Source organism: Canis lupus, chromosome 28 (genome assembly GCF_011100685.1).
Source record: "Canis lupus familiaris isolate Mischka breed German Shepherd chromosome 28, alternate assembly UU_Cfam_GSD_1.0, whole genome shotgun sequence".
In the NCBI taxonomy this organism is placed as follows: domain Eukaryota; kingdom Metazoa; phylum Chordata; class Mammalia; order Carnivora; family Canidae; genus Canis; species Canis lupus.
In genome coordinates this window covers 39,864,702-39,877,209 of record NC_049249.1, presented here as the reverse complement: position 1 = coordinate 39,877,209, position 12,508 = coordinate 39,864,702, and the positions used below count along the sequence as shown (strand labels likewise).

The following is a 12,508-nucleotide window of genomic DNA, read 5'->3' as shown; positions in this document are numbered from 1 at the left end:
TATGATGAACCACAACTGAGCTGCAGCCCCTCGCCTTGGCCCCGGGGCCGGGCAGGGTGGCCGGTTCTGGGCCGTTCCTGGGCATCTGGCCTGGCCCGGGGTCCCTGCAGGACAGGAGGGGCTGCTGTTGTTGCTCTGAGCTCCTGCCCTGGAGGGGACGGCCCAGCGTCTGTGTCACCCAGTCCTGCGGGCACCAGACCTGAGGCCCGTCCAAGTCGCGTGCAGCGGGAGAGCCGCCGGCGGATTCCCAGGAGGCTTGTGGACACGGGGCAGTAAGGGCGGCCACGGTCACAGGGGAAGAGGAACCCACGGAGCGGCTGGCGGAGACGTGACCGGTCCCCGCACCGCTGCGAAGCCCTGGGGCCTCCCGGGGCCAGGCCAGGCCAGGCCGAGGGGAGGCAGGGGCCTGGCCTTCCCGGGACGCGGGGCGCTGCCCTCCACGCTGAGGGCCGTCCACCACCTGCTCGGCTGCGACCTGGGGACTGTCCCCGGAGATCCTCTCTGATTTGAGAAGACAGTTTCCATGTCTGCCTCTTCTCCAAATGCCGGATGTTAGAAACTCTCCCTTTTAAACGGAGTCCGGGGAGGTTCCTCCGCCAGGTCCGTCTCCGTCCCACCAGCCGCGGCACCCGGGACTCCCAGAGTGGGAAGTGTCGGCGGCTGTTTCCCCCCTGGGAGTGACCCCCCAAATGTCAGAAACCTGCTCGCAGTGGCTCCGTTACAGTCGGGATTTCTGAAATCACCTCAGCTTGTAAAGTGGAAACGCATTTTCCGGGTGGCCGGACACTGGTGCGGGTGTGGGGGGGCGCGGGCGAGGAGCAGCGCGTGGGGTCTGGCTCGTAGTTGACACGTGTGCGCACAGGAAGGCGTGGAGGGATGGATCACACCACCATGGGGAGGTCTGCGGGCCTCGGCGCAGCCGGGGTGATCCCCAGGCCCCTTCTGGGAAGGTGTCATCAGGACCAGAGGGTGGGGTCAGGCCAAAACTGCAGAAGTGAGGAGAGCAGGGCAGGCAGCACAGGTCTGCCAGCTGGTCGGGGGTCAGTGAGATGGCCGGGGAGCACTGAGGTCCTGGGATGGGCACCCAAGAGCCCGGAAGCCCAGGCCCCAGCCTGGAGCCCAAGTCCTACCTCTCCAGGCAGACCCTGTGTCCCTGCCCACCCCTAATCGATGTGCCGGTCTTCCGACAGCGGCCAGAGGCAGCTCCCACACTGCAGTGTCAGGCCTAAAAAACTACCGAATACAGATCTTTCAAAGTTCACCTCATCCAAAAGCCATTTGTTATAAATACGTGATAGAATGTCTGAGGCCCCACAAGGCAGAGATTCACAGAGACTTTGATTCCTGCAGAATTTCATATTGTGTCTAACACTGGAGTTATAGGCTGGCGGTATTTTGATGATAAATTCCCAGCTTTCTCTGCCAGGAGAAAGAACAAGTTCTCCCCATCCATTACATCAAATAAAAGATGAGGCATCACCTCGCCAAGCAGGGAGCTGGATGTCAGTGTTGGGAGGGTTGGATGGTCACAGGCTGCCGGAGACGTGGAAGGTGAAAGATCATCAGCATCATCACCACCATTAGCATGTAACCACCACCACCACCAGCACCAGCACCACCGCCATCATCACTATATTGTCACCATCACCACCACCACCACCATCATCACCCATCACCCCCACCACCATCATCACCACCATCATCACCACCACCACCAGGACCACCACCACCACCATCATCACTATATTGTCACCATCATCACCACAACCACCACCACCATCACCACCATCATTACCACCACCACCAGGACCACCACCATCACCATCAGCATCACCCCTACCATCACCATCATCACCATCATCACCACCATCATCACCACCACCACCAGGACCACCACCACCACCATCATCACTATATTGTCACCATCACCACCACCACCACCATCATTACCATCACCCCCACCACCATCATCACCATCATCACCATCACCCCCACCATAATCATCACCACCATCATCATCAGTATATTGTGCTAAGTACTTTATATGCACCATCTGTTTTCCCATCTGTAAGATGGGGATTATAGCTGAGGCTGCCATATAGGGCTATGACAAGGATTGAATGAAGTGACACCAAGTAGGAGGACAGGGTTTTACACACAGAATGTCAGCAAATACCAGGTGTTCATATTACTCCATTTAATTCTTACAAAAAATGGGACGCTTGGGTGGCTCAGTGGTTAAGCATCTGCCTTCGGCCCAGGGCATGATCCTGGAGTTCAAGGATTGAGTCCCGCATCGGGCTCCCTGCATGGAGCCTGCGTCTCCCTCTGCCTGTGTCTCTGCCTCTCTCTCTGTGCATCTCATGGATAAATAAATAAAATCTTAAAAAAATAATTCTTACAAAAAGTATTAAGTGGGAAGTTTATTGTAATTTGAACTTTATAGAGGAAAAAAATCATGAAATGAGACTTTCTTGAAAATATAGTACATTTGCATGAAAGTGCAAGTTCAAAGAGAAGTCTGTAGAGATCAAACTGTTCATGCCCAACACTCTGCCTCCTGCATCATCCCTACAATGCAGATCTCCCCTCCTCTTCCCCCTCTACCTCCCCTCCTTCCACCCCTACTTCTCCTCCTCTTCCTCCCCCTCTTTCCTCTTCCCACTTTGAGGATAAGGATTATGGAGCTCGAAGAGGTTAATGAAAATCCAGAAGACAGTTACCCTGAGCCATGACAGGGGTCCAGTTTTCCTTGGGTCCTGGCATGTTGCTCTCAGCGATGTCACATGGTCCAGAGCAGTGGATACCAAACCACAGCACATTTACAGAAACACCTTTTTAAAAAAACATATTTTATTTATTTATTCATGAAAGACACACGAAGAGAGAGAGAGAGAGAGACAGAGAGAGAGAGGCAGAGAAATAGGCAGAGGGAGAAGCAGGCTCCATGCAGGGAGCCTGACGTGGGACTCGATCCCAGGGTCCCCGGGATCACACCCTGGGCCAAAGGTGATGCTAAACCGCTGAGCCACTGGGCCACCCAGAAACACCTTTTTATAGATTCCTTTGACAACCCTTCAGTGGGAACAGCCATGCATTCGGAAGGCTTGCAAGAACGTGCTAATTATGTCCAGGACGAAATCTGGAGGAACAGCCCAGAAAGGCACCATCCGTGGCTGCAGGAAAGACGTCCAAACACCGTGACGCCTGTCCTCTTTAGAGAGTGGGACCTGGAGCTGCACTGCACTTTAATGTGTCTCCAAGGAAATCACAAGGAACAAACAGCCACAAAATCTAAGCCAACAATTTATCTACGGCCTCCTGAGCCCCAAGCATAGTGCCTGGTGCTGGAGAAGGACCCGTCAACGAGCCCGAGGCGGCCTTCAGGGACTTGCCCGGCAGCCGTAGAGGCAGACCCAGGAGTGGCCCTGATGGAAGCATCGCGTGTCCGGCCCTCCTGGTGCAGGAACCCCACAGTCTGAGTGCAGAGGGTAGGGCATGTCCTGCCGGGGGAACGGCCAGGTGACCCGACGAAGCCAAGCTGAGCCTGTGTGTGGACAGGGCCAGGAGGAGCAGGTGTGAAGAGGAAGCACAGGGGTGAGGGAGCCGTGAGGACGGGGCCGGTGGGCCAGGTTGGTGGAATGAGGACCTGAGGAGACATGTGGCCCTCCTACCAGGACGGAGTGGCAGGGCTGTGGCTGGAAGAGAGTAGGGAAGGTTTGCAGCTTGGGGCCACCAGCACAGGGATATGGCCTGGACTGCGGGGTGCGCCGCCGCCCTGTGGGCAACTGGACCCGTGTCCTGGACGAGGTGATACTTCTCTGCACAAACCATTGTGGATGTTCTAGAATGAAAGCCCATGACCCAGGTGGTCGGTCACTCCTGGGAGCATGAGGTTGCTGCAGCGCTCCTGGGTCGGGCTGGACACGTCGGCCCCACTGGTCACACCCGGGGAGACCTCGGGCTCCTGATTTCGAGCCTCTTACTTCTCATGTTGACCAAACCTGGACAACCCTTGAGGATGTGGCACTTGCTCGCCCGGTGAGGAGGGACGTGGTTATGGGTTTAATCGTGTGGCCCGCCCCCACTCTGACGCAGGAGTCCTAGCCCCAGAACCTCAGAACGGGGCCTAATTTGGAGATAGATGGTTGCAGATGCAATTCGTTCGGATGAGGTCATTAGGGTGTGCCCTAGTCCAATGAGTGGTGTCCTTCTGGGAGGGGACATTTGGACACAAACGCACATGGGGGGGGGACACCATGAGAAGATGAGGGCTGAGACCTGGATGCTGCCTCCGCAGACCCAGGGACACCGGAGGTTGCTGCTGAGCCGCCGAGCCAGGCAGGCCGGGGACAGATGCGTCCTGTCAGCCTTGGACAGACCCCATTGGCGATCGTGGTGGAGCGCTGCCTGGGAGGGGGCACGGCCACCGGGAAGGACATGGGGGCTCAGGAGCACGGCCTGCCCTGCGCCCGGGCTTGCACAGCAGGCCCCCAGGCACCCCCGCTGCTGGAGGGCACAGGAACCCGATGGTGCCTGCCCTCGGGCAGCGCTCTGACCTGCGTCCTGCGGCTCTCCTCTGAGGGTAACTGCCCCGAGTTGGCGCAGACCCCCGGGTGGGTGGCCAGTCCCAGCAACACTGCCTCCGCTCCAGGCGCCAGCAGAAGGCGGGATCCCCAGCCATCCCCACTCCTGTCTGACTTGGCCGGAAATCCAGCTTCTCATAACCTCCCTCGAGGTTTGGTGATTTGCGAGAATGACCCCCGCACTCCGGAGAGTGCGAATCCTGAAGACTACGGTTTTATCATAAAGGGTGCGACCCGGGAACAGTCAGATGGAAGAGAGGCCAAGGGTGAGCCCCGGAAGCATCCCGAGCGCCCAGGCCCCTGTCCCCCTGGCCTGGACCCCAGCGGGCCCACCAGCTGGGAAGCGCCCCCAGCCCCGGTGCCCCGCATTTGTGTCAGAGTCAGTGCCCGGGAGGGAGGGACTGAGTCCCCTCTCAGTACTCAGCCCCCGCCTTCCTGAGGGTTCCGACGGCTCCGGCCCTCTGGCCACATGGCCAGGCTCACCCTGTGTCACCTCGTAACATGAGCTCAGGCATGGCCAAAAGAGGATCCTGACCAAGGACAGCCCCGTGGCTCGGGAAGTCCTCCGAGGAAGCAGGGACAGAGGCCCAACAGTCGTGGTCATCCTGTGGGTGGTTGGGGGGCGCCCGGCACACGGTGGCCCCCAGGCCTCTCCGGCTGCAGACAGTGATGCTGAGGCAGCAAAGCCGCCCGGGTTGTCCTCCGCCAGGGACGCGGACCCAAGGGCAGGGCGGGACAGAGGGCGGTCCCTGAGCAGGCCCGACAGGGCCCAGGCGGCCATCGGTGGGGGCCCCGGGTGGTGGCCGAGGCACATGCAGACGCGGGCACCGCCGCCACCGCCAGCCCCATGGCCGCCCGCCTGTCGCCCGCCTGGGAGACCGAGGTGTCGCCTGCGGGCGGGGCTGGGGTGGCCAGACGACGGTCTTCCCGCCGAAGGACTTAGGAGCAAGCTGGATGAAGAGGCGGGAGGCCTGCTTCTCACACCTCCAGGACCTGCAAGGTCGGGGGCAGAGCTGATGAGCCGATGGTGGAATCGAGACGTTTGTCAACGGGACGGAAGAACAGGAGCACGGCTGCGGCACAGGCGGCAGCGCGGAGGCGTTCCAACATCGGCTCGGCCAAACCGCGTGTTGTGCCGAAACCGGGTCCAGAGGGCTTCCGTCGTTTGCCCAAGATTTGGCAGCAGGCGGTCCCCAAGGAGGCTCGAAGCACTTTGCGCTCCGCCAGGAGAGCCGCGCGTGGTTTCTCCGCGGGCCCAGGCGCTCGCTCGCACCCGGCGTCTTGGCAGCCGATGGTCGCTCGCCTCGGCCTGAGCCGCTCTGACCTCCTCCCCTCTCGCTCCGCGTTGGAGCGGTGCTTACAGACCACCCTTCTGTTTCTGTGCAGCCTCTCGACTGATAGGGTTGGGTGGGGGGAGGGAGGGCAAGGAGGGAGGAGGGCGCTCGGAGGGATGCACTGAATCCTCACACCTCGGCGAGGGGGGCGTATGGTCGCCCCACCTGGGCACTCTGAGGTGCACGGACCTCCTGCACTGGTGCAAACAGAGGCTTGGGCCTTGCTGCGTCCAGCTCCGTGGTGTGAGCTTGCACACGTGGTGGCACGATGATGACCCACTGCTGCATCGGTACGGGGTCAGCAGGCAGGCGCTGCAGACGGCTGGGACACGTACCCCCTAGCGTGCACCTGCTGTGAAGACAACGTTGCCTCCCGAATCTCTCCAGCTCTCTCCCCTCCTCTCCGTGGAAGGATTCGGGAGGTGGAGAGAGGGGTGTCTGGGCGTCTGAGAGCGGACCTCTGGGCACAGCAGATGTGCCAACCCCGGCAGCCCCCGTTCCCTCAGCCTCAGATAAACGAATTAAATGCTGTCGTCCAAAAAAAAAGGCAACTAGCACCTAGATGTGCTGTGTCCACCACCCAGTTGCCCTGAGTGGGGGTCTAGTGAATTTTACCAAATAATCTGCTGCCCTGTGCACATGGGCAAAGTCAGAAAACCCCGTATGATAGTGAGCAACCGGGACGGACCCACACGTGCACCTGCACACAGGCCATCGGCGGTTCAGCTGTTCAGGCTCAGGAGCGGCCAGAGTGCTGGGGTGAGGGATGGAATGGGGGCAAATAGCTGCTCTGCTCCAGGCACGGGGTGGCCCCCATAATGTCCCCAAAAGGATGGGAGATGGGAGCCGGGGAGCATGCTGTCTCCGGAAGCAAAGGGACCCCAGCGCTGCAGCCCGGCCTTGGGGACCCTGCTCTGGGGGAAAGGTTGGGCCAGACGGAGCCCGTTTCAGCTTGTGCGCTTGACCCAAAAAATCTCCCGAAGCCGGGTGTCTACCTGGCGAGGCATGTGCCATGCGGTAAAGCTGTTGCCAGATGAGGGGCCTTTCCCCCCACACAGCTGGCACGACTCGTGGGCACCAATTACTGTGCCCTCGGGGATGCTGCTTGGCATCCTTGGTCGTTGGGGGCCTGAGCTAGCTTTATTGAAGGTACTAGAATTTGCTTTTTTTGTTGAAGGCACCCAACTCACTCAGCCATAAGAATATTAAAAATATATTTAGCAAGTTTGCATTTACTTTTGACCAATTATAATTGAACTGAGGGCTTCACATCCTGGAAGGCATCCAGGAGCTCGGGACGGAACACTGTGTTGAATGAGCTATAATACGTGATCATCGCTGAGCTTGTGCCGTTCCCATTAATCTTATTTCAAGTTACAACAATACAGGTCTTGTTTCCACACTTCTATTTTTAACTAATGAAAATTTATGACAAAGAAATCCTAATTATACCCTCTGGAATGTGATACAATTGCAAATCCACTGGTGATTTTCTTCTGGTGAAATTCCACATAATCACACAAGAAGCAAAGAATGTAAGTCCTCCTCAAATCGCTGGTCTATAAATAAGGGTCCCTAATGGGCTGAGCAAACGTTTTTGTTGGTTTTTCTTTTTTTTTTTTCTTTTTTATTCCTTTGTACATTTTGTATCAGGCTGGGCTAATCCATGCTGCACCCCTGGTGGGTGCTGGAGGACGTTGCCTGTTCTCAGCTCATCCTAGAGTTGGTGACTGATGGATTTCCACGGAGCCCTGGATGGACAGTGGGGGGAAAAGCAGGTGTCAGGAGGCAGGACCGGCTTGGTCCTGGCACTGAAGTGAGGGTATGACCTTGGACGGGCCTGCCTCCCCCCACCCCACATGCAGGGATTGCACACACGTGGCGAATAATCCCCCGTGTGGGGCATTTGCAGCATCTCTGGTCTCTACGTCTCCATGTGCCAGTAGCACCTCCACGGTGGTGACAACCTGTGCATGTGTCTGCAGACACCATGAGACGTCCCTGGGGAGCACCATCCCCCGGGAGCATCATCGCCCTGGGTGGGAGCACTGTGCCGCCCCTGTGTCAGGAAGCCCCGATGCGTGTGGCCTGACTGACGTTCACCCAATTCCCAGGGTGAGGCTGGTTTTGCAAAGAAGCAGGGATGCACCGTGCTCTTTAGGTGCGTGTTCTCTGCTCTTTCTGCGTCTCCAAGACCTCGGGGCGTTGGTGGGCATGCAGGAGGCCACGTCATGGTGCTTTGCAGGGACTTCCCTTTGCAGTTGCCAGCTGACCCGACCCCAGTGCCATCAGAAAGTGAAGGTTCTCTGAAACTGGGGGTCTGAGGACACAACAGATTTGCCCCTCTCTTTGCTGGTGTCACGGGCCGGGGGACCTGACTATGGGGAGGTGAGGAGCAGGGCTGGGCCAGGCAGAGGCCCAGCAGAGGGGTCCACAGGGCCAGAGTGTGCTGTCCCCAGGCCGGTGCGTGTACGTGGACTCTGTCCTCGGGGCTGAGCATGGACTGTGACAGGGGGACAGGGGTGGCGGCTGGAGGGCCTGCTGCCCCGCGGGCCACGTCAGGGAGGAGGAGTTGTCCCGGGAGCACCTGTGTCTGCAGGTGGCTGAGCATCTTCCAGCAGCAAACACTGAAGTGATTTAGAAGCAGGTGCCCAAGTGCTGCTGGAAGAGGGTGGGCAGGTGAGAGGGAGCGGTCAAGCGGGCGGCCGGTGACAGAAGGCCGGGCGCCAAGCTGAGGCTTGGTCAGAGGGCCGCCAGGCTGGTTAGGGTGGCTTGTGGGGCCACCGGGTGCCCCCGGGCTCCTGTTCCTGATGCTTCCCCGCTGTGTCTGGGCCTGGGTGCAGCCACCAGCTCTAGGGCTTTCTGGGGGGGGTCCCCACTCTGTACCTTTCCCTGCACCGACGGCCTGGGGCGGGGTCCCTGTCGCCCTGTGGTCACTGACAGCTCCCTGTTGGGTTAGACCCCAGGACAGCATTTCTGTCTCTGGAATGTTGATGGCACAGTCTCGCGTCATTGTCTTCCTGCATTTGTCCAAAACAAAGGCCTCCCTAAAACAAAGCAAAATGCCAGAAGCAGACCCGGAAGTGGGCTCCAGTGATTTGCTCAAATGGAAAAGCTCAGCCCTTTACCTCCTTGGACAGCGGGGTCCAGGCAGTGCGGGGGACTCCAGTGGCCCGTCCGGCCCTGGCGCGCCCACCGCTCCCTTCACTCCCTGGGTCAGGGCCTCGTCTCTGCCCCACCCCAAACCCAACAATCAGTCTGCGTCCAGGAGCAAAACTCACCGCCGTCGTGGGGCTGCGGGCACCTGGCCTTAAGGTTCCCGTTTCGCCTCTAAAAGTGTCACCTGAAGGGTCGTCGGGGGTTGCAGATGGTCTCCGGGGGCACATTTAACTCTCCGTGTCTTGTGCCCCAAAGGACAGAAGGCCACGTGAGTCCTGGGCCAGAGGAGACGGAAGGAGAGGCCAAGAGCATCAAGACGCCGCCGCCGCAGATCCTCCTGCCGCTGGAGGAGCGGGTGACCCACTTCCGAGACATGCTGCTGGAGCGAGGGGTAAGGACCCGGCACACGCAGCGGCTCTCCCCCGAGCCGGTCACGGAGGCACGGTCCCCGCGGCCCGGGGACACGCTCCTTCCTGAGCTCCCGGGATGCGGCTGAGTGAAATTCGGGTGCCAGGTGATTTGGGGCCGAGGCAGCATGATGAGAAGGGCCCCCGCTTCCTGTCGCCGGGGGCCTGTCCCCGTCTGGGCCTGCAGGCTCCTGAGACGCAGCAGGATGGGGGAGGGACGGTCCCCAGACTGGACGGCGCACAGGAAGCCTCTGTGGGGATGCGCTTGCTGCCCGTGCCGCGGCTGGGTGTTGGGTCCCTGCCTCCCGGAGGGGCGTCCCCTGTGCTCGGCTCCGTCAAGCCGGGACTCGCGCACCTGCAATCAGTTCAAGTAGTTTAATAAGATTAGGATGAGAGTTGACTTCTGAACCTCCTTTTGAGCTTAGGAGGAAAATATTTTAGAAACTCAAATCCCTTTCCAGTGACTTTTATTTCCAGCTTTGGCCTTTGGGGCATAAGGTGAGGCAGCTGGGAGAGCCCAGTAGGATTTCCTCACAAAATGAGGCTGAACAGAGGCCGTAGCGGGAGCCTCGGTGTGGATCGTACCGAACGCCGCAGCGACCTTGGGAACTCGAGCCAATGCCCTGGGCCGTGAGCTGCCTCCCCTCCCCGGCGCCCTGGGCCGAGCTCTCCCGGAGCAGGTGCAGCGGCCGCTGAAGGCCAGGTGTCAGGAGGAGCCCACCCGCCCCAGGGCAGGGGGTCCAGCAGGTGCCCCCGAGGCGGGCTGGCGGGAGCCCTGGGGGCGCAGGGCCACCGAGATGCTCTTGTAGGCGGGACGGAGGTGGTCCCGAGTGGGAGCGCTCTCCTCCTTTGCGCCGTGAGCATCACTGTATCTCGTTCTCTGCTTGTAGATGAGATGCAGCCCCCGCCGTGAGGGGCTGGGAGGGAAAGTAGAGGCGTGACCTCGAACGTGCAAAGCAGCGTGCGAGGCCTAGGTTAACAGCGATGCCGGGTAACGCAGAGGTGCCGGAAGGACCCCACGCAGGGCTGTCTGTGCACACGGATGATGTGCTTCACGCCCTGGGCCGTGCCACCGGGGGTGGGGGCAGGGGGTCCCCAGAGCCCGCCACAAGGGGGCTGCTCTGCCGAAGCACCTGCCGGGCCCCCTCCCTTGCTCTGCACTCACGCTGGCACCAGGCCGCGGCAGGACGGGTCTGAGGCAGGATAGAGCATGTTCCTCTCCCCACACAATCGCCGGGACAGGCTGCTTCTGCCCTGGAGAGCCACTGGCGTGGTGGCTTCTGAGGTTTGTGTCGCTCTCGGGAGGCGCTGATGGACACGCAGGGGCTTCTCTGTCCCTGTGCACATCTGAGAGTTTGCATCGACCCGGCCAGTCGGTTCCAGCTGAATCAGGCGGCGGGAGGCAGGATGGCATGAGGGGCCTTTGAGAAGCAGCAGCGAGCATTCGTTTCATCGTCGTGATGCCCGCCTCGCCCAGCTCTTTGTCTTGGAAACCGAGCAGGCCCAGCTCACCAGCCTCAGACTAACCACCCCTGGGAGCCTAGGGCTTCCCGAGACACCCACCTTCCCCTCCCAGGGCGGCCGCCGCGCCGGGTTTGTATGGTTTCTTGAATTTATCCCCGTGGCCCTGGTTGAGCGGTTTCAATAATGAGATTTTCAGCACATTCTTGCCTCATCCAGGTGGGTGACTCTCTTTGATTCTTAGATTCTTCCCTGGGAGAATCGTATGTAGATGAGAATCAGCAAAAGGAGCACAGAAACGTAAAGCGCTAGCCCGGCGTTGTGAGCTTCCCCTGGGAGAAAGAGTCTGGGGTGAAGCCTGAACCCCTACCTTAGGAGGATTAGAAGGAGCCCACACGCGGTGCGTGACTGGGAAAGATCAATCCGAATTTACTTCTGATGTCATAAAGCAATGCCACCATTTATGACTTTTTGACTTTATAAAATATGCCAGCAGATTTTATAAGTTATTCATGCTCAAGAGAATTTGATGGCTAAGCCCATAAGATTTCTAGTCGCTTAAAAACGAGGCACAGAAAGGTCACTTTTTTCACCAACTGAGTGATTAATAAGATTTTTTTTTATTGCATTTGTTCAATACTTCAGTCCAGAAATTCATGTACTTACAGAATGATGGAGCGAAGGTCCTGCGGGCTTCTGGTAGTTTGAGACGGGCACGGTTTGGGGTGTTCCACGGGGATTACGGATCGGGGAAGGAGCCTTGGGTTTTGTGGTTTTGTAGTGTGTATCTGATGGCTCAAGAGAGGTTTTATTTTTATTTTGTTTTACTATACAATCCACAATAGGGCTTTTTGGAAAACAAAACAAAATGAAGCAACCCTCAGCCAGGCAGGGGGCGGTTAATTGAATAGCAGATTATTAATGTGATCCCGCCTATTTGGATAAATGTAGGAGAAACATTTTATTGGCAACTTCTTCCTCCCGCCACGTATCCCTCAGAACCGGGCATGGCTTTCCCAGGGGCCAGGGAAGAAGGAGCTTCGGAGACCCGGGGTCTCGGTCGGGGGACTCCGGGCTCTGCACCTGCTGTGTCTCTGTGGTCCCTCCGTGGGCAGGCGGCCTCGGGGAGACCGGCTGGCACTGTGGCTGCTACACAGGTGAGCCTCACAGAGTCTGGGTCCGAGTCCGTTAGAGGAACTCGTGGGCCGCATGCTCGTGCCCACCGGGCCATCCCAGTCTCTCTCTGCGCTAAGATGGGTGCACCGTGAGGCTGTCGGTGTCCAGGAACGGTGTTAGGGTCTTCCTGCCAACAGGGCAGCGGGGGAGGCCTTCTCCCTGCAGCAGGGGGGCCACCTCGCCCCCCCACTTCTGAGGCCCCCCCTTGCTGGTGAGTCACATCCGGGGCCCCGTCCCCCCTTCCCTCAGCCACGCAGACGGCGCTGCCTCTCTAGAGCTGTAGCGGGCACTGAGGCCAGGACTTGTGCTGGAAAGGCTCGGGCCTCGTCACGTGCCAGCACCCATCACGGCCCTAGGAGGGGGGGGCACGAGGCACCTGCAGTCT

At 59.1% G+C, this 12,508-nt stretch overlaps 1 protein-coding gene across 1 annotated transcript in view; it reads left to right on the top strand.

Annotated features, from left to right (window-relative positions):
* The window catches only part of TCERG1L (transcription elongation regulator 1 like), a 182,843-nt gene that overhangs the window by 150,819 nt on the left and 19,516 nt on the right, over positions 1-12,508 (top strand). Inside the window, exon 9 of the mRNA XM_038579146.1 lies at positions 9,335-9,470. Within this exon, the coding sequence (XP_038435074.1) occupies positions 9,335-9,470 (136 nt within the window). The remainder of the gene's footprint in view (positions 1-9,334; positions 9,471-12,508) is intronic.